The 21,500-nt window shown below is 50.3% G+C and overlaps 1 protein-coding gene across 4 annotated transcripts in view; it reads left to right on the top strand.

Annotated features, from left to right (window-relative positions):
- MIER3 (MIER family member 3) overlaps nucleotides 1-21,500 on the top strand; it is a 465,034-nt gene that overhangs the window by 298,109 nt on the left and 145,425 nt on the right. For all 4 annotated transcript variants that reach the window (XM_069627312.1, XM_069627309.1, XM_069627311.1 and 1 more), the window contains exon 11: nucleotides 3,565-3,659. In XM_069627312.1, the coding sequence (XP_069483413.1) occupies nucleotides 3,565-3,659 (95 nt within the window). The remainder of the gene's footprint in view (nucleotides 1-3,564; nucleotides 3,660-21,500) is intronic.

Below are 21,500 nucleotides of genomic sequence, written 5' to 3'. Positions count from 1 at the left end.
TTAAAGGATTGGGACCTGGACATTATTACACCTGTCCAAAAATCCAACTGGATTACATGGTCAAGAGACGCAAAATTCTCAATTATTGATTTTATATTCGGCACTCACAATCTGCTTGTAACATCAGCGTCGCTAAAAATCACCCCAATGTCATATGGTGACCATGCACAAATACTGGGCAAGTTAAAAATTAATTTCCATATTTTGGCAGCTGATCCTTCTACAATGTTGTGCGAAATAGATCGCCCGCAGGTTTCTCTGAGATGAAGTCAAGTTTTATGCAAACAATTTGTACAATATGTAACGCTAGCCATTGCCAATCACCACATCTCAGAGGAAACACCCAATAGTGCTATGGAGTTAATTTACGCTGAAATAATTCATGTTGCATTATTACAAGTACTGTCGCCAAACATCGACATTTATTTGACCCTCTCTGCAAAACTCAGAAGCGAGAAAAAAACAAGGCCCTTAGACTTGAAAAAAAAACAATGATTTATCCCGTGAAACTTATCAAATACAGCGAAATCAAATCATGGCTTCATACAAACAAAACATAAAACCCATAAGAATACTAAGACCCAATGAACTTAACTGTAACCTTATTAGAGCCATAACAGCCCACGATACACAAACCTTTTGGCGAACTATCAAAACCAACCATAATGAAGTGCCACTTTCAGCTCCTAATGCCATATCTGAATCTACTTGGCACACCTATATCATAAATTTCGGATCCGTTATCAGTTTCTGAATATTCGTACAACTTCTTTACTATATCAAGACCTTCCCCGTTTGAATTGGACCATTGCTGATATTAAGTGGGCTATTTCGAAACTTAACTATTCTAAATCATCCGGTCCAGATGGCTATCCCCCCTGCCTGTACAAAGCAGATCCGGATTTATGGTCTACAATTATAAAAACCAAATTTCAGGCCATTCTCAACTCGGGAATTATTCCTGCTTCTTGGCTCTCGGCTAATATCATACCGATATTCAAAAAAGGAGACCCTTCCATGCCACAGAACTACCGGCCTATCGCCCTAATTGATACGGAAGCAAAACTCTTCTTCTCTATGATCTCGAAAAACATATCGAAATGAAGGAGTTATACCCTAAATATCAAACTGCGTTCAGGAAAGGGATGAGTACCTCGCTCAATGCCATAATGGCATTTACCATCGCAGGAGCAAAACAAACATCTGCAAATCCAGTTTGTATTGCCCTTATCGATATGATTTCAGCTTTCGATACTGTGATACGGAATCTATTATGGGTCAAACTAACTGAAATGGGAATACTGCCAGTGTTAATATATTGGTTCATTGCTTTGCACACCAACACCTCCTTCAAAATCAAACTCAACTTCTGAAGGCCGTACAACCAAACCAATCCGCACTGAAATAGGCTTAAAGCAAGGCTTTAATTTAGCCGCTACCTTTTTCAACTTGTACCTGGCAGACCTCGACAAAGGCTGGGACGAGAAAAACTTGTTCTCTGTTAAAATCCGGCTTATCCGATTAAAATGGCTCGCCTTTGCAGATGATATCTTTCTATTTGATCCTACTCCTGCAGGCCTCCAATGTAAACTACGATTATTCGAAGAGTTCGCAATAGCACATAATTTAACTCCCAACCCTGCCAAAACAGCAGTGATGAAATTTGGTGTTCAGAAGAAAACTGGAAAATTCCAATGGTATATTATGCAAACTATCATCCCCTCTCATATAGATACGATTTACCTAGGGTACTATCTATCCGAGAAAAACTCCATTAAAATGTGGACTGACCTATTAAACAACAATATCAGACCACTCACATCACAGTTAAAAATAATATACGCAAAATACTGCAAGTTCTCATTAACTCCTTTCGAGTTCTTCACGCTGAAAATCGAAAGTGTTATTCTTTATTCAGTAGATATGTTTGGGCAAAATGGGTGCGATCTTGGATCAATTACAAGGGACATCCTTGAAACGCGCAATGTCCCTTCCAATGTCACTGCCTAACGCAGTCTTAAGGCACGAGCTAGGCCTAATAGCGTTATCCACTCGCTGGGAATGGTGACTCCTTACAAATTTCGCAAAAATAATTTATCCTAGGGCGAATTCCCTATATGTGGATATTAAGCAAACAATTGACTTAAGGCCAACGACCCCCATGGATCAATATCTGACAAGAATACATGTTATTCTGAATGATGCCAACATTACAGTGGATGACGTTTATATTAGACCTGCTTATGCCAAAAAAAAGTTGTTTGAACTTGACTGGTGCACAACTATCGACCAAATAGGGTCATACAAACTCTACAAGGAGTACTCTCTATTCACAAAAAAACGCATACCTAGATACGACCATATCACTCTTATTACCTTGTAATTATACCCGCAAGGTCTATCTACTGTTTACATTTAATTTACTATATACCAAAGAATTTCGAATTGGGCTGGGCAGAAGACGAGCATTGAAAACAAGCATTGTAGATTTCCCACGTGTACTGAAACCATAGAAACATTAAAACATATGATTTTATATTGTCCTTATTTTAAACATTCAAGAATGGTTTTACTCATGGAATTTGTGAATATCAATTATTCTGATTGTTTATTATTCCTATGGGCTCGAATGATGCAAGGCAATCACAAACCTCTCATTTATGCCTTAACGAGATTTTGCAAACTGATAGAAAAGGAATTAGACAATCATGCCAACACCAATGTTTGACAAACTGAATAGGTAAACTCACCAGATCAGGCGAAGAGATCTACTATTGATGTTGTATTTTCTTCTCTTTTTAACCTGAGTATGTTTGTTTCTATTTTGTAAATCTAACCTTTGTCTTGTTTTGGTACAGGAAATGTTTTATTATGAAGTTTTATTGAATAATTATTTTACATTTTTGTATGAATTATATTGTAATGATTATCTGTCATCTAAATTTTGTAAAGGTTCTGTTACTTTGTAATAGAATCAAGAACAAATAAATAAAAAAAATAAAAAAATAACAATGGATGCTAGGCCTGGGGGAACTAATACAAACTAATTAAGGCAGCAATGGGGTCGCGGGATGGTGTGGGACTGGGGCACTTAAATTACAGATTTGGACATGGAGGGGTCCTGGGACACAGCTACGCTCACCTGCTTTGGCAAAGAAATGCAGAATTCAAATCGCAGTGAGTGGGGAAAAAGGGTCTCAATCTCTCCATGTTAAAAATTAAGTCCTAAAATCTAGCAAAGTTGCTGGGGGTCTCTAAAGTAGAGAGGAAGAAGCACATTTCTTAAAATTCTCCCTATCCGACGCAATTTCTCCAAGTTCAGAGAACCTCTTTGGAGTTTTGGAGATTCTATAAGGGCGGAGAGATGTGCACTATAGATGGAATGTGTAACTTTTATAATCCATGTTTGTTGAATTATGGAAAATGTAGTGTATTCGTTTTTGTCGACCATTATAATAGACAAATTACATTTTTAACAATGTGTAGTCGAATAAAAACGTGTAATTGCAGGTCTTGCCCAACAAGGAGATCCTTCCTCATATTTTCTATTTTAATAACTTCTAGATGCTATGATTTCATGGACTGAAGAGGAATGCAGGAATTTCGAGCATGGACTTCTTCTTTTTGGGAAGGATTTTCATTTAATCCAGAAGAATAAGGTAAAATTAAAATGGCATGTTAGCATTCCACCTTCTGGTTTATTGCTTCATAAAGGAACCATCAACCAAAAGGTGACTGGTATATCCTTGTGTCCTACTCCCCCTGTGTATAATAAATCCAGCAACCAGTTTGATGTACTGTAAGGTAGATTTTTCATTCATAGGCTAAATCTTTCACCTGTGAGACCCCCCAGCACCTTTTGCTGAACTCTTGGTTTTGTTCTGTCTCCTGAGTGCGTGCAAGCCTTTTCACCACTCATTCTTTTACTCTTTATATGGGAACCCTTGTTCATTACTTTTGTACTTTATTTCATGGAGTCATGTCTTCCTCCGTATTTTGTAAGACATCGAACTTTTCTCCAGCATGGGGTCTGGAATGGATTACATGCTCATTCCGCGTCAGGCCGGGAATCCTCTGCAAAAGAAAAAAACAGTTTCACTTACAAACTGCCTTTCTCCTATACACCAATCACTGATCTCTGGGTCATACTGTTCTCAGTCAATGACTGCCTTCTCCCCAAGTCCCTCCTCTGGCAGCCATTTTACGATTTTTACCGTACCGCACGTTCAAGTGTTGAGTCCTTGTGTTTTGCTCAGACAGCTTTTCTACATCTTTGCGCTTTTTTCGCTTAAGTTTCTATTTCTCCAGCATGGGGTCTGGCATGGATTCATATGCTCATGAATAATCCCCGTCATCAGGCCGGGAATCCTCGGTATAGAAAAAAATCAGTATCAGTTTCGTTTCTGATCTGTCTTTCTTAGTAGTAACCAATCACTGGTCTCTGGGTCATACTGCCCCCAGCCAATGACTGCCCTCTCCCTAAGCCCCGCCTCCGGCAGCCATCCTCAGATTTTTACCGCACGTTCAAGTGTTGGGAGTCCTCGTGCTGTAGCTCTTGAGCTTTTGCTGCGTTTTCGCGCTTTTTCAGGAGATTTTTCTCATTTTTCGGTTAAATAGAGACTCAAGCTCCACCGTTTCTACATCCGATCAACGGGGATCCGTTTCGGAGTTTTCTACGCCCCTCAAGGGTGAAGATTTCGTCGAGTTGCGCTTTTGGAGGATTCCAGAAGTTCCAAGGCCTACCCCAGACATGGCCCAGGAGAAAGGAAGCTCGACACCCGGGAAGCTGTTCAGGACCTGCCTTGGATGCCAGCTTCAGAATGGTTTCAAGGAGGATGAGCATCTTATGCCTCAACTGTCTCTATGAGGACAAGACGCACAAGGAGAAGGACTGTGCGTTTTGTGGGAACATGTCGGAGCGGACCATGAAGGATCGCCACCTTCGTCTCGCCAACTGGCTGGAAGGGAAGCGCCCGTCAGGCGAGAAGAAGTCCGAGAAGTCCTGTGAGGGTGCCCCGGCGACGGGGGTCCAACAAAAGGCTAAGCGAGTCCGCGGGCACCGGGAGCGCCGAACTGTTGGGCTCCTTGGCTGCCAGGCAGGGCGCATCCTCCCCGGCGCCATCAACCACGAGCCAACGCTCTGGCTCGGGTAAGAGGAAGTCCGAGAACCTGGCGAAGCTTCTGGAGAGGCCCCGGTCGATCTCGAAGATTCCGGCAGAGGGGGGAGCGAGGCTCAGACCCCCCAACCCCCAGGTGAAGGCCCCAGGCGTCCAGAAGGCGACGAGGGCCTTAATTCACCCTGCTAAGACCTCGATTGAGGTTGTGGCCCTGGCTCAGCCTGTGGAGGCTACACCAGTGGAGGCGCCCTCAGGACCCAGAGTCTCCCTGCCACCGCGGAGGGAGTCTTCTTTCAGGCCCATTGAGAAGACCCCCACAAAGTCCTTGTTGGAAAAGGTGGGGGAGGGGCTGGTGGCCATCGTGGATACGGACACGACCTCTGAAGAGCTCATTGAAGTCGTGGAAGAGGCCCAGCCCATCGGGAGGGATCCCGACGAGGGCGACAACGAGAGCGACAGTGTCGCCAACAAGGCTCCTAAGAGCCCTCGCGCCCGTCGTTTCCGGCGCCGCAGGACACCTCGGCGGCCATTTTGTCAGCGATTCAGTCCTTATGCTCGGAGATGAGGAGAAGGTTGCCCCTTCCCCTGACTGAGGTACCTGAGCCAGACCTGACGGGGGAAACGGAGCCAGGACCTTCGGAAAGTCCACTGCATAAGAGGAGGACGACGCATCCTAGGCCACCTCTGCGGCCTGCTCTGCCTTCCCCCTGGTCTACTACCCACAGGGATGATACAGGCACGGACACGGCTATGACAGGTACAGATGGCGACGGAGGCGACGACGGAACGTGTCCCCCTTCGCCCCCTGCTCGGGCGTCCCCGCCCGACGAGATTGGATCCTTTCATGCCATGATTTCCAGGGCATCCGAGCTTTTTCAGCTCTGCCCAGAAGAAAAGAAAGAAGGGTTCCTTTACCAACGCTGCGAGGCTAAGTCGAAGACTATTCTCGCCGTACCGCTTCTTGATGACATCTGGGATGAGGGGCTCGCCCTCCTCAAGAACCCTGCCACGGTGCCGGCAAAGAGGGACCGGTACGAGAAGAAGTACCGGGTCCCCGACGCTGCCCCCTTGTGCCTTCGGGCACAACCTACCCCGGATTCGGTCGTCTCGGCGGCGGCAAAGAAGAAAGCTGGGGGTGCATCGGCCTCGACATCAACTTCCCCGCCGGACAGCGAGGGCAGGAAGTTGGACACGATGGGATGACGGATCATCTCATCCGCAGCGACGACTATCAAGGCGGCCAACGCCCTGGCTATCGTAGCCCGCTACGACTGAGTTGTGGTTCAAAATCGCCCCTCTGTTAGACTTCCTTCCGGACGCCAAAAGGGCTGAGGCCCTTGAAATCCTACAGGAGGGGGAGATTGCTTCGGACCACGCCATCATGGTGGCAACGGACATCGCCGACACCGGTTTCCGTCAGTTGGGCAACAGCGTTTGCTTGAGACAACGAGGATGGCTCAAGGCCACGGATTTCCGCCAGGACGTACAAACCAAGGTTTTGGACATGCCCTTCGATGGGAACAACCTGTTTGGGAAGGCGGTTGATGAGTCCCTTCAGGCCATCAAGACAGACACGGAGACTGCCCGGGCACTGGGAGTGCTCCAACGACTGCCGTCCTTTCGGAGCTCCGGAAGCAGACAAGGTGCCTCCAAGGGATCCGGCAGTGGCTCCTCCACTTGCCGCCAAGCGGCAAGATCTTCATCCCAGGAAGCCTACAGGGGACGCGGCAAGTCAGGTGGTGCCCGTCGACAAGCAGGCAAGGCGGCCTCCAAACAAGATTGAACCGACCATGGGGTCGGGCCCCCGCCTAAGCACCCCAGGGGGGAGGCCGGCTGGCGAGGTTAGTCAGCGTGTGGGAGTCCATCTCCACCGACCGTTGGTTGCTGGACGCCCTGGCCCAAGGGCACGCCCTCGAGTTTCAGAAGAAGGGCCCTCGCGTTCCACCCGTGGCCAGGAAGGAAAATCACGTCCCTCACCTACTGTTGGAAGTAAGGGCGATGCTCAAGAAGGGTGCCATTGAGCTCGTCCCAAAGAGGCTTCGGGGCTCCGGAGTTTACTCAAGGTACAAGACAGGAGGATTGCGCCCCATCCTGGACCTACGACGACTGAACAAGTACATCAAGGCACAGTACGATCACCCTCCAGCATGTGCTGGGACAGCTGGAGGGCGATTTCCTGTCATCGTTGGACTTGGAGGATACGTACTTCCACATCCCCATTCTAAAAAGACACCGAAAGTTCCTCAGGTTCGTGGTCCAAGGGCGGCACTACCAGTTCAAGGCACTCCCGTTCGGATTGAAGTCGGCACCCAGGGTGTTCACCAAGTGCCTCGCACCAGTGGCGGCGCGGCTGCGCCTACAGGGGATCCACGTCTACCCCTACCTGGACAACTGGCTCATCCGGGCAAGGACAAGGGAGCTCGCCGTGGAGCACACTGCGAAGACTGTCCAGCTGCTCACGGACCTGGGATTCTCCATCAACCCTCCAAAATCCCACCTGGTTCCGTCGCAAGTCGCCCTGTTTCTGGGAGCCAAGCTTGACACAGTGGCGCGGCTGGCCTCGCCGTCGGAGGAAAGGACCAGGACCATTCTGGGCAAGATGCAGCGTCTGCTGGCCACGGACATGGCCAGGATAAGATCTATCAAGTCCCTCCTCGGGATGATGTCTCCTGCATTTATCTGGTGCGCCTTTGCAGGCTTCGGATGAGACCCTTACAGTAGTTCCTCGACGCCCGCTGGATCCAGTCGACGGGCAGCTTGGAGGACAGGATCCCTCAACGAGACGTTCCGTCAGGCGATCCGGTGGTGGGGTACCCGCTCCCATCTGTCGGCGGGCACGGACTTTCAGACCCCAGCTCACCAGGTGACGGTGACGACGGATGCCTCCCTGGAAGGTTGGGGAGCACACTCCGGAGATCTTCACGCGAGAGGCCTTTGGCTCCTGGAGAAGTCTCTCCACATCAACATCTTGGAGCTCTGTGCAGTGTTCTGGGCCCTCAGGTCCTTTATTCCGTCCCTCAAGGACAAGGTGGTGAGGATCTTCACCGACAACACCACCACGATGTTCTACATCCGGAAGCAGGGCAGAACCAGGTCCCCGGCCCTATCCAAGGAAGCCCAGGATCTGTGGTATTGGGCCGTCGCCCAAAGGATGTTTCTGGTGCCTCTTCATCTGGCAGGAATAAAAAACACGATCGCCGACTCGCTCAGCAGGGAGCTGCGCTCGTGCCACGAGTGGGAACTACGCCAAGTGGATCGACTCTTCCGACGATGGGGCGAACCCCAAATCGATCTCTTCGCGACGGCGACGAATTCCACGTGCCGGAGGTTCGCCAGTAGGTTCCCCCAGCCGAGGAGCATGGGCGATGCTTTCTCGTTCCCCTGGGACGGCCTATTTCTTTATGCGTTCCCTCAGCTGCCGTTGCTGCTCCGGCTCATCAACCAGCTTGAGGTCCCGGTGCAGGATGATCCTCGTTGCACCGGCGTGACCGAGACAGATCTGGTTCCCGGACCTTCTGGACTTGTCAAGGTCCCCACCAGTCAAGCTGCCGACGGACACAGATCTTCTCTCCAGAGAAGGAGGCGTCATTCTTCACCACAACCCGGAGTCGCTGAACTTGCAGGCCTGGCTCCTGCAGCACTAGAGTTTGGAGGGTACGACATCCCGGCCGACTGCAGAGAGGTTCTTGCAAAGGCCAGGGCGTCCTCAACTCTCAAGTGCTATGGACATAAATGGAAGAGGTTCTCTGTCTGGTGCCGTGCACAGTAGATTAACCCTCTGCGGATTACGGCCCCTCAAGTACTGCCGTACCTACTGTCGCTGGCCAAAGCTGGACTGGCTCACGCCTCCATCAAAATACATCTGGCTGCAATCTCCCGATATACCAGGACGACGGGTCGGGCGTCCTTGTGGTCTCATCGCCTGGTGAAAGAATTCATGAAGGGACTATTCCGATCATTCCTGCCGGTGAAGGCTCCTGCCCCGGCGTGGGAGCTTAATGTGGTGCTGACCAAGCTCATGGGGGGCCCCATTCGAGCCTATGCATTTGGCGCCTTTGAAGTTCCTGTCATGGAAGACAGCTTTCCTCGTGGCCATCACCTCCGCACGACGAGTGGGAGAGATCCAGGCCCTATCTTGCAAGCCTCCATACTGGACTTTACATGACACGAGGGTGGTGCTGAGGACACACCCATCCTTTATGCCCAAGGTGCCGTCGGACTTCCACCTCAACGAGCCCTCGGTGTTGCCAGTTTTCTTCCCGTCGCCGGCCGAGAGGACTTTGCACTCGGTGGATGTAGCTAGAGCGCTGAAGTTCTACGTGGACCGCACAAAGAGTTTTCGGAAGACGTCACAGCTGTTTGTGAACTTTGGGACTGTGAATCAAGGGAAGGTTCTCTCGAAGACGTCCATTTCCAGGTGGCTCTCCAGCTGCATCATGCACTGTCAACGGTTGGCAAACCGACAGCTGCCCGGCCGTCCGAGAGCCCATTCGACCAGAGCGATCGCTGCTACCACAGCGTTCCTGTCTGGTGTGCCCCTGCTGGACATCTGCAGGCCTGCGACGTGGAGGCCGACACACCTTCACAAGATTCTACTGCGTCGATCGGGACTCCAGGGGAGGAGTCCAGGGTCGGCCAAGCAGTGCTGCCCAACCTGTTCGCCTAGGGTGAGCCTGGGGAGGAGGTAAGAGTTGCTTAATGTTGAGTTGTTGTATTGCTTAATGTTGAGCCTGTTGCCACCTCCCGTGATTGTGCATGTGTGTACTGCTATGTATTCTCTTATTCATGCGCATGTGAATCCATGCCAGACCGCATGCTGGAGAAGGAACAAGTTACTTACCTGTAACTGTTGTTCTCCAGCATGGGTCTGGCATGGATTCACATGCGAACCCTCCCGCCTACCCCTCTGCGGCTCTTCACTTGGTCATACTGCCACTTTACGTGCTACCAAATCTGGGGATGGCTGCCGGAGGCGGGGCTTAGGGAGAGGGCAGTCATTGGCTGGGGGCAGTATGACCCAGAGACCAGTGATTGGTTACTACTAAGAAAGACAGATCAGAAACAAAACTGATACTGATTTTTTTTCTATACCGAGGATTCCCGGCCTGACGGGGAATATTCATGAGCATGTGAATCCATGCCAGACCCATGCTGGAGAACCAGTTACAGGTAAGTAACTTGTTCCTTTTGTCAAATAGAGCCTGTGTGCTCTTTCGTTCATTTGACTGGCAAGCAGGGATCTGTTTGTCAGTGTCGTTCGTCAAGTTTCATCGAACATTCCAGAAGGCCATCTGGCCTAAACCCCACTCCAGACCATGTCAGAGGAGAATGACAGATTCTCTACAAGTTCTACTGTGGATTGAGGAATGTGTTTGTGGAGGACAACCTCTCTCAATGCCTCTGTCTTCATCCGGACCACAAGGAAGCGGATTGCGAAAATTTCCTGGGTTTCACCAAACACACTGTCAAGGAACAGCACAGTAGATTGGCGGCGTGGCTCAACGCCAAGGCCTCTACCCCATGTGGCAAGCGGGGTCATGCCTCACCCAGGACCAGCCGGTCCGAGGAGCAGGCTTCTTAGTCTGTTGTGGGTGCTCCATCCGTGGGGGCCAAAGACATGGTAAGCACCGTGCGGCCCTTTACGTTGGGGTTGCCGCGCAAGCATGTCCCGCAATGATCCGGGCGTGCTCGTCTTTGCCGTCTGCCTCCATCTCTCCAGCGCCTCCTCGAAGAGGAAATCGGCTAAGCCCGGTGTTAGGCAAGATTGTATGCAGTACCCTGTGGGAGACTGTTACAAGCCTTGTCCTCCTGGCAATGGGAACCCACCCTTTGGCATAAGTCTGTAGTACACAAGTTGATAAAGTGACTGAGTAGCCAAGCTTATTTCAAGAGCGGTCAATGTGAGCTGTAGGGTTGCAACACAGTTTCACAGTGACCAGTGTCCAAATTAAAACTTGTACTCAAGGTTTCTTGATTAAACAATTTATTAATTGAACAGTCGGTTTGAATAAGCCTAAAAAAGCCAATATGTAACACTTAAAATGTTTAAAAATACACACTCTGTTTGAATAAATCAGTGGATACTCTTTTGTGATGGCACAGACACTTCCTACACCCTTGGGTGACACCAATAACTAGGACACTGTGGGCATGGAAATATCACTGGTACATTTAGAGCAGTACCGAGTTTGGTGTCAAAAGGATCAAGGAAGAAACAATGATTAACAAGTTTCTCAAACAGGTAAGCACTTTTGAACCCCCAATGCAATGTAGAGTAACCCTTTCCCAGCTACACAAGTAAATAATGTATAACTTGTTGGAGGGACAGATCTAGCCTCTGACTGTGTTTTGAAGTCTTATCAGTGAGCCAGGACAGCCAATGTCAATTGAGCAAAGTCTAGGGCAGCTGAAGTTGTTCTTGAAAAAGTAAAGTCTTACACAATGTTGGATTTTTTTTGTTGAAAAAGAAATCACTGTTTGGCCACAAGCTAGGAGGCCTGTGAAAGAGCTGCAAGCAACTCTACAAAAGATAGTAAATTCAAGTCTCAACTGAGAGCAAGCAAACTACACAGCAAGAGGTAAGTACCCATTAGTTCACAGTACCTTAGGTCTGAACAAATTGGTTCCAGCTGGCTTCTGTTCCTGTTGTAGTATGGCAGATCCTGTTGTTCCAGGGCCGCAGTCATTGGAGCAAGAGGGAGGACGTCTGGGGACTCTTGCATTACAGTTCGAAGCGCGGCGGCAGCAATGGGCAAAGTGCACATCAGCGGCACGTTGTGGTTTCAGCTTCTCGCGAATAGCACCACTGCGGTTCTCGGATACATTGTGGGCTTTCTTTGCTTTTGGGGTCCAGCACTCTGAGGTGGCTCAGGCTTGGTTAGTGTTGGTTAGGAGGCAGGATACATCAGTTAGTCCTGGTTCGAGGGAGTCCGGATGATCTTCCTGGAGCTCGGGTCCAACTTAAAAATGATGCACTTGATTCTGGGGTTTCTCTCCCTGGCACTCGGTTCCTGCATCAGCAATGGTCGAGGCGAATTCTGAGCTTCAGCACTGCAGCATGCCTTCACTGGGCAAACCAACGGTCCAGGAGTTGCAGCAAGTCTCTATCCAAAGTTTTTCTTTAGAGTCTTTCGTCCAGTGGTTGACTCTGTGTTAGGCTAAGTTTGTATGCAGTACCCTTTGGGACCACCACACACAACTAGGACTACAGGTGTAAGCAAAACCAACTTTTGGTAGAAGTCTGTTCTACAGTTTTGTGGTAGTGCTGCTGAGCAGTCAGGCTTATCTCAAGAAGGAATGTGAGCTGTAAGGGTGTTACACAGGGCTCTATAATTGCAAGTATTCAAATAGACTGTTATACTTAAGGTTTCATGATAACACACTTATTAAATTATTTCAGTGCTTTATAAAATATTCAGTAGAAGGAGGCAATCCATCACACAAAAATATACTTCAGTACTTACAAGATCAGGTACCAAGGCATTTAAACTACTTTGAAGGAGGAGCAAAATGGCATTCAGAGCATTTGAAGTAGGAGCAAAAATGTATAAGTTTATAAAACTAATAATACAGTTACTCTAAAACAGTGCAAATAGTTTGAGTTCACCAGAGGAGTTGATTCAGTGCAATAGGGTAAGCCAAAGTCTTGTATAGGATAAAGCAGTTCTGGAAGTTAAACGGAAAAGTCTTTGCCATAGTTCTCAGAAGTAGTTTGTAAAAGAAAGATTCATATGTCTGGTCACAAGCTGACTAGGCCTGCAAGTTGCCAGAGTTTCAGCACTTTCTCAGTGAGAGGTAAGTACTCTTCGTCGGGTTTTCACAGTACCTTACATTGAAGAAAAAGATGCAGCTGAAGACATCTGTTCCTGGCAATTACTGCAGATCATCTTGTTCCTGAGCCTCCGTCGTGGTGACAAGAGGGAGGACGTTGGGGGACTCCTGCACTGGGACGTGTCAAAAAGCTGGCAAAAGAAAATCTTCAATTCCGGTAGCTGTAGTCAAGCACACAAACTGGTGTCCTTCTCCCTGGCTATTCTGTTTCCTGCAGCACTCTGGGGAAAATACAACCATATCCGAGAATGGTATCCAGGTGGCTTACAAGTTGATTGGTCCCACCAACTCAAAGGGTCGTCATTTAAGGGCTTCTCTGTCGAGATGAACTTGGCGAATCGGGCCTTGCAGCAGCTGTCCTCTTCCAGCTAGTCTTCGGTTCTTTTGTTCCAGTGGTCGACTCTGCCTTCCAAGCCAAGAGACTCGCCTTATAAACAGTTTTCTCCCAATTATGCCAGCATAGCTGCCACTCACCCAGTAGGTTGGCTGTTCTTGTCTGACAGCCAGCCAATCGTGCCACAGTGCATTTGGGTCTCCTAGGAGACTAAGCAGAGTTTCAGGCACCTCCCTCACTTCCTGCCCACCCCAGACACTGGTGCCAGAGGCGGTCTTCAGTCCTGAAGCCCACCAAATGCGTAGGAACAAAGGGACCAAATCTGGTTTGGCATGCAGAGACAAACTCTAGAAGGACCTTTCCCAAATGAAATGGTGAAAAAAGACCGGGACCCGTTTAAACAAAGGAGGCTCAGACGCCATCTTGAAAAACATGGTTCCCGCAATTTAACGCTGCCAGTGTTCGCAGTCGGGAAAAATCATGGTAGCTCGTTGTAAACCCACTGCCACCAGCCATTTCGAGAGGAAAGGGTAGCATTTCACTGCTACATGAGTTTCTAGACATAGGGGATACTAGGTAACCCCTCCAGCACTCTATTGTAAGATAGTGTGTGCTGGGTCTAGGAATTTGGAAAGACTAAAAGTCAATTTCACTTTACTTTCTCTGGGAAACAGTTTATCCCAGAGAAGGTATTAAACCTTGGGACAGCTTAAAAGGCTTCCCCTGTGTCACTGCACTGAGGGTGCTGTGTGACACAAATGAAAAGATGATGCCTATGGAGTTGTCTAAAACTCCATAATCTGAGAACATGAGTAAAACGCACATCAAAATACATGAGATAATGGCGGGGGGGGGGGGGGGGGGGAGTCCCACACTCTCAAGGTAAAAAAAATCAAGTCCTCAAAATCCAGCAAAGTTGCTGGGGGTCTCTAAGGTGAAGAGAATTAGCACATTTATGAGAATTCTGCCTAACACTCTGCCTCCCAAGCAAACAACCTCACCTTTAATGCAAGTCTCTCCCATTCATTCGCAGCCTAGCTGTCACTCACACAGCAGGGTGGCTGACCTCCCAGGACAATCACCTTTGGGTGCGTTTCATGTAACAAAGAGGATTAAGCACAGAGTTCAGGAACCTCCCTCGCTTCCTGCCCTGGCAGACACGTTGGAGCCAGAGGCGGGTTTCACCAGTGAACCCTGCCAAAGACAAAAAGAACAAAGGGACCAAACCTGGTTTGGTGTAGAGTAAATCTCAAGGAGGACCTTTCCAACGAGAAATGGCAAAAAAAAGAAGCCTGGGGCCATTTTGGGAAAATGGGCACTTATGGGTGCTTTGTTGCAGCTGCAATTGTAGCCCGCGGTTGAATCATTCAATGGTAGAAAAAAGTAAACCAGTGCCACCAGTGATTAATTGTAGAAAGGGTAACCTAAACATGTTACATGAGAAACTAGCCAAAAGGGATACTAAATAACCCCTCCAGCACCCTACTGTAAGATAGTGTGTGCTGGGTCTAGAAAGTTACCTATTTAAGTAGTCAATTTCACTTCACTGCTCTTGGAAACAGTTTAACCAAGGGAATGTATTTAAAGGGATGGTCTAGTAAAAAATGTTATTTAAAAAATAGATGGGCCACATAAAAAAAAATACTAGCATTCTCCGTTTTAAAACTTCCTATGTAAAATTTTGAGCTAGTCAAGCTCAAAATTCGAAAAAGCAAGCACAGGGGCGCAGCCATTTTGTGAAATGGAGGCCCTCCTGTGCTGACTTTTGCTGCACTAATGAAGGAAAAGCTAGCCAGCTGTAGTAAACAAAGGCTACCGCTGGGTGGCTTTCCCTTCATTAGTGCTGCAGGCGGAGGACGGGGACCGGAGACCAGAGCAGGAAAGCTGCAGCTGAATCTCGGTAAGTGCTATTTATTTTTTTTACAAAAAATAAGCACTAGCTGCGTTTTTTTTTCTAAGTTTTCCGCAGCTTTAAAAACGTTGTATTTGTTTGCGGTCGCTTTTGAAGCGACCGCAAACATAAATACAACCTTACTGTGTTGGAAAACGCTGCGGTTTTTCTTTCCAAGTTTCTCAGGCTCCACCAGCTGCAGAACGTCTTCGAGGACGAACACTCTTTTTGTCTTTACTGCCTACATGAGGACAAGACACGTGGTCTTTCATGAAGCGTCATCAAGGTCTTTCTTCATGAAGCGTGTCAGTCGAGGCTTTTGCTGCCACCTACTCTCCCCTTCCACATCCTCTGGCTGACTCATACCCTGACACAGCCCTATCTCTTCTCTATTCTTCTATTTCTGATACTCTTGATGTTCTTGCCCCTGTCGACGTGGAGAAGGACTGTGCGTTTTGCGGCAACATGTCGGAGCGGACCATGAAGGACCGCCATCAACGTCTCGCCAACTGGCTGGAAAAAACCGCAGAGTTTTCCAACACAATAACGTTGTATTTATGTTTGCGGTCGCTTCAAAAGCGACCACAAACATATACGTTTTTAAAGCTGCGGTTTTATTTCTAAGTTTTCCGGGCTCCTCCAGCCCGGAAAACTTAGAAAAAAAAACGCAGCTAGTGCTTATTTTTTGTAAAAAAAAATAAAAAGCACTAACCGAGATTCAGCTGCAGCTTTCCTGCTCTGGTCTCCGGTCCCCGTCCTCCGCCTACAGCACTAATGAAGGGAAAGCCACCCAGCGGTAGCCTTTGTTTACTACAGCTGGCTGGCTTTTCCTTCATTAGTGCCGCAAAAGCCAGCACAGGAGGGCCTCCATTTCACAAAATGGCTGTGCCCCTGTGCTTGCTTTTTCGAATTTTGAGCTTGAATAGCTCAAAATTTTACATAGGAAGTTTTAAAACGGAGAATGCTAGTATTTTTTTTTTATGTGGCCTATCTATTTTTTAAATACAATTTTTTACTAGACCATCCCTTTAAACCTTTGGGACATCGGAAAGATTTCCCTGTACCACTGCACTGAAGTGGCTGTGTCCCAATGTAAAAAGATGCCTTTGGAGTTTGTCAGACTCCAAAACCAAAAGAAACACAGAAAACACATAGAATTAAAAGTACAAGTACAAAGTTCAGCAAAAGAGCTGTGGGTCGAAGGTAGAAGGGGAAATGGCACATTTCTGAGAATTCTCCCCAACACTCGTTACCTCCCCCATCTCAAGGGTTGGTGGTCTGTCGGAATTACAAAAGTAGATCCATACAAGTATGGTCTAAACTTCTTCACAGACCACACAATTGCAAAACATTCTTTGAATTGTTCCCCACCTTGTTTCACAGTCCTTCAGTTTTGCTACTGATGAAGCAAATGCGGCAATCCCAGGTGAGCTGCAGGGACCCCCTGCTCCATTTTGCCAGCAGCCATGTCCCCATGTGCCCCCAGGCCCCTTCGTGTTGCTCCGGTTCCGTCTCCTTTGCTTCCCCCTTCCCCTCCCTCTGCCCGCCTCCTGGGCCTCCCTCCACCCGTGATTGGCTACTTGGGCCCACACTGTTGGGTCTGCAGCTATACTGTGGGATAGCGCCATTTGCAACACGGCGATCCCAGGTGAGGTGCAGGGACCCCCTGCTCCATGTTGCCATTTTGTGGCCAGCGAGAAGAAGAGGAAGAAATCCGAGCGGTCTTCTAAGACCTTTGAGGACGCCCCGGCGACGGGGGTCCAACATAAGGCCAAGCACCGCGAGTCCGCTGGCACCGGGAGCACCGAACGGTCGGGCTCTACGGGCGCCAGGCTGGGCGCACCCTCCCCGGCACCATCAACCACGAGCCAACGCTCTGGGTCGGGTAGGAGGAAGGCCAAGCACCCGGCGAGGCTCCTGGAGAGGCCCCGGTCGAGCTCGAAGGCGGAGGGGGAGCGAGGCAGTGTCCCCCCCCCTCAAGGATAAGGCGGTGAGCGCACCTAAGGTGGTGAAGGCATTAATCCATCCGGCCAAGCCCTCTATCGAAACTGTCGCGGCGGCCCTGGCTCAGCCTGTGGAGGCTACACCAGTGGTGGCGACCTCGGGGCTCAGAGTCTCCCTGCCACCTCGGAGGGAGTCCTCTTTTGTGCCCATCGATAGGACCCCCGTGAAACCCCCCCGTGGGGAAGAAAAAGGGGGGGGGCAGGGCGTCGTCGTAGATTCGGCCTCAACCTCGGAGGAGGAGCTGGTCGAGGTGGTAAGCCACGGCCTCGGCGTGGAAGAAGACCGGCCCGTCGGATTCCCCTCTGCCAGCGCCGCGAGACAACAGTCCGTCGTCACCAAGGAGGTCAAGGCGGCAAAGCCTCGTCGAAGCAGGATTGAACTGGCCGTGGGGTCGGGCCCCCACCGAAGCACCCCGGTGGGAGGCCGGCTGGCGAGCTTAGTCAGCGTGTGGGAGTCCACCTCCACCGACCGTTGGGTGCTGGACGCCTTGGCCTGGGGCCACGCGCTCTAGTTTCAAAGAAGGTGTCCGCGCGTCCCCCCCGTGGCCAGGAAAGAACTTCACGTCCCTCAAACTCTCCTGGAGGTAAAGGCGATGCTCAGGAAGGGCGCCATCAAACTCGTCCCAAAGAGGCTTCGGGGCTCCGGAGTTTACTCGAGATACTTCCTCGTGAAGAAGAAGACGGGGGGATGGCGCCCCATCCTGGACCTGCGATGTCTGAACAAGTTCATCAAGGCGCAAAAGTTCCGGATGGTCACCCTCCAGCACGTCCTGGGTCAGCTGGAGGAAGGAGACTTCCTGTCGTCGTTGGATTTGGAGGATGCCTACTTCCATATTCCCATCCTAAAGGGGCACCGAAAATTCCTCAGGTTTGTGGTCCAAGGGCGTCATTACCAGTTCAAAGCCCTCCCCTTCGGACTACGGTCGGCACCCAGGGTGTTCACCAAGTGCCTCGCACCGGTGGCGGCGCAGCTGCGCCGCGAAGGGATCCACGTCTACCCCTACCTGGACGACTGGCTCATCCGAGCCAAGACGAGGGAGCTCGCCGTGGTTCACACGGCAAGGACCGTCCAACTTCTCACGGACTTGGGATTCTCCGTGAACTACGCCAAATCCCACCTGGTACCCGCGCAAGACGCTCTGTTTCTGGGAGCGAGGCTCAACACAGTGTCCCTTCTGGCCTCCCCGTCGGAGGAGAGGACCAGGACCATCCTGGGCAAGGTGCAGCGGATGTTGGTGGCCGACGCGGCCAAGGTGAGGTCCATCAAGTCCCTCCTCGGAATGTCTTCTTCCTGCATCTACCTCATTCCCATGTGCAGGCTCCGGATGCGCCCGTTGCAGGAGTTCCTGGACGCGCGCTGGATCCAAACGACGGGCAGCTTCGAGGAAAGGATCACACTCGACGAGAGTTTCCGACGAGCGATCCGGTGGTGGGGCACCAGCGCGCATCTGACGGCGGGCATGGACTTCCAGACCCCAGCCCACCAGGAGACAGTGACCACGGATGCCTCCCTGGAAGGGTGGGGAGCGCACACCGAAAATCCACACGCTAGAGGCCTTTGGCTCCCGACGGAGAAATCCCTACATATCAACGTCCTGGAGCTCCGTGCAGTGTTTTGGGCCCTCAGGTCCTTCCTTCCATCCCTCAAGGGCAAGGTGGTGAGGATCTTCACCGACAACACCACCACCATGTTTTACATCAGGAAACAGGGCGGAACCAGGTCTCCAGCACTGTCCAAGGAGACGCAGGACCTGTGGCATTGGGCAGTCGCCCAAGGGATGTTTCTGGTGCCGTTTCATCTGGCAGGGATAAAAAACACCATCGCCGACTCACTCAGCAGGGAGCTGCGCTCGTGCCACAAATGGGAACTACGGCAGGATCTAGTGGATCGCCTCTTCCGACGGTGGGGCACACCCCAGATCGACCTGTTCGCGATGGCGACGAACTCCAAGTGCCGGAGGTTTGCCAGCAGGTTTCCCCAGGCGAGGAGCATGGGCGATGCTTTCTCGTTCCCCTGGGAGGGCCTGTTCCTCTACGCGTTCCCTCCTTTGCCACTGCTAATCCGGCTCGTCAACCAGCTCAAGAGGTCACGGTGCAGGATGATCCTCGTCGCATCTGCGTGGCCGAGGCAGATATGGTTCCCGGACCTTCTAGACTTGTCAGCGTCCCCGCCAATCAAGCTGCCGGTGGACGTGGATCTGCTCTCCAGGGAAGGAGGTGCCATCCTCCACCACGACCCGAAATCGCTGAACTTGCAGGCCTGGCTCCTGCAGCGCTAGAGTTTGGAGGATACGACATACCGGCCGACTGCAGAGAGGTTCTTGCAAAGGCCAGGGCGTCCTCGACTCTTAAATGCTACGGACACAAATGGAAGAGGTTTTCTGTCTGGTGCCACGCACAGATTATTAACCCTCTACGGATTACGGCTCCCCAGGTACTGCCGTACCTGCTGACGCTGGCCAAAGCTGGACTGGCACATGCGTCCATCAAGATTCATCTTGCTGCGATCTCCCGATACACCAGAACCACGGGCCGGTCGTCCCTGTGGTCTCATCGTCTGGTGAAAGAGTTCATGAAGGGACTGTTCAGATCGTTCCCGCCGGTGAAGGCGCCGGCCCCGGCGTGGGAGCTCAACGTGGTGCTGACCAAGCTCATGGGACCTCCGTTCGAGCCTCTGCACTCGGCCACGTTGAAGTTTCTGTCGTGGAAAACAGCGTTTCTTGTGGCCATCACCTCCGCACGACGGGTGGGAGAGATCCAGGCCCTTTCCTGCAAGGCCCCGTACTTGACTTTTCACGACACGAGGGTAGTGCTCAGGACGCACCCCTCCTTCATGCCCAAGGTACCGTCGGACTTCCATCTCAACGAACCCTTGGTGTTGCCTGTGTTCTTCCCGTCGCCTTCGTCGCCGGCTGAGAGGACTTTGCACTCGCTGGATGTGGCTAGAGCGCTGAAGTTCTACGTGGACCGCACAAAGTGTTTTCGGAAGACGTCACAACTCTTTGTGAACTTTGGACCTGTCAATCAGGGGAAGGCTCTCTCGAAGGCTTCCATTTCCAGATGGCTCTCTGGCTGTATCATGTACTGTCATCGGTTGGCAAACCGACCGCTGCCTGGCCGTCCGAGAGCCCATTCCACCAGAGCGATCGCAGCTACCACGGCGTTCCTTTCTGGTGTGCCCCTGCTGGACATATGCAGGGCTGCTACGTGGAGGTCGACGCACACCTTCACGAAATTCTACTGCGTCGATCGGGATTCCAGGGAGGAGTCCAGGGTCAGCCAAGCAGTGGTGTGCAACCTGTTCGCCTGAGGTGAGCCTGGTGAGGAGGTAAGATGCTTAATGTTGAGTTTGATGTAATGCTTAATGTTGAGCCTTTGCCACCTCCCGTGGTTGTGCATGTGTGTACTGCTATGTATTCTTTATTCATGAGCATGTGAATCCATGCCAGACCCCATGCTGGAGAAGGAACAAGTTACTTACCTGTAACTGTTGTTCTCCAGCATGGGTCTGGCATGGATTCACATGCGAGCCCTCCCGCCTACCCCTCTGCGGCTCTTCACTTGGTCATACTGCCACTTCACGTGCTTCCAAATCTGAAGATGGCTGCCAGAGGCGGTGCTTAGGTAGAGGGCAGTCATTGGCTGTGGTCAGTATGACGCAGAGACCAGTGATTGGTTATTACTACGAAAGACAGATCAGAAACAAAACTGATACTGGTTTTTTCTTTACCGAGGATTCCCAGCCTGACGACGGGGAATATTCATGAGCATGTGAATCCATGCCAGACCCATGCTGGAGAACAACAGTTACAGGTAAGTAACTTGTTCCATAGCGTGCCTGGCTGATTATAGAAGTGTGCCTAATATCCTCTCGGTACAAAGTTTATTCTAGAAGTGTATATAACACAACTCTGGCATAGCGGGATTTGACAGTGTCCCCAATAACGTCACTAAGTCTAGAAAGTCTGCCCTATATCGGATGAGAGGGTGAAGTGGATGCCTTATATGGGGTGAAGTGTGCGGACGGAACGGGTGAAGTGTGCGGACGGAACTAATTGAAGTGCCTGGAACTAATTGAAGTGCATGGAACGAGCGAAATAGGTGCAATTAGTTAAGTGAATGGAACGTGTGAAGATGACGTTTGTGGATAGATGCTTGGAGTAAAGATAACATGGGTAGAACGAATTAAACGAGCAGTATGAAGATGACGTATGTGTATGGATGATGAATGGAGAAAGGATAACGTGGGTAGAACGAATGAAAGGAGTAGTGTGTGGAATGGATGGGAGTGCGTGGAATGGATGGGAGTGCGTGGAATGGATGGG

This window comes from Ambystoma mexicanum, chromosome 6p, assembly GCF_040938575.1.
Source record: "Ambystoma mexicanum isolate Mex_15411 chromosome 6p, UKY_AmexF1_1, whole genome shotgun sequence".
NCBI classification, from domain to species: domain Eukaryota; kingdom Metazoa; phylum Chordata; class Amphibia; order Caudata; family Ambystomatidae; genus Ambystoma; species Ambystoma mexicanum.
Note: the sequence above shows the minus strand (reverse complement) of the source record. Positions and strands in the feature narration are given on the sequence as shown.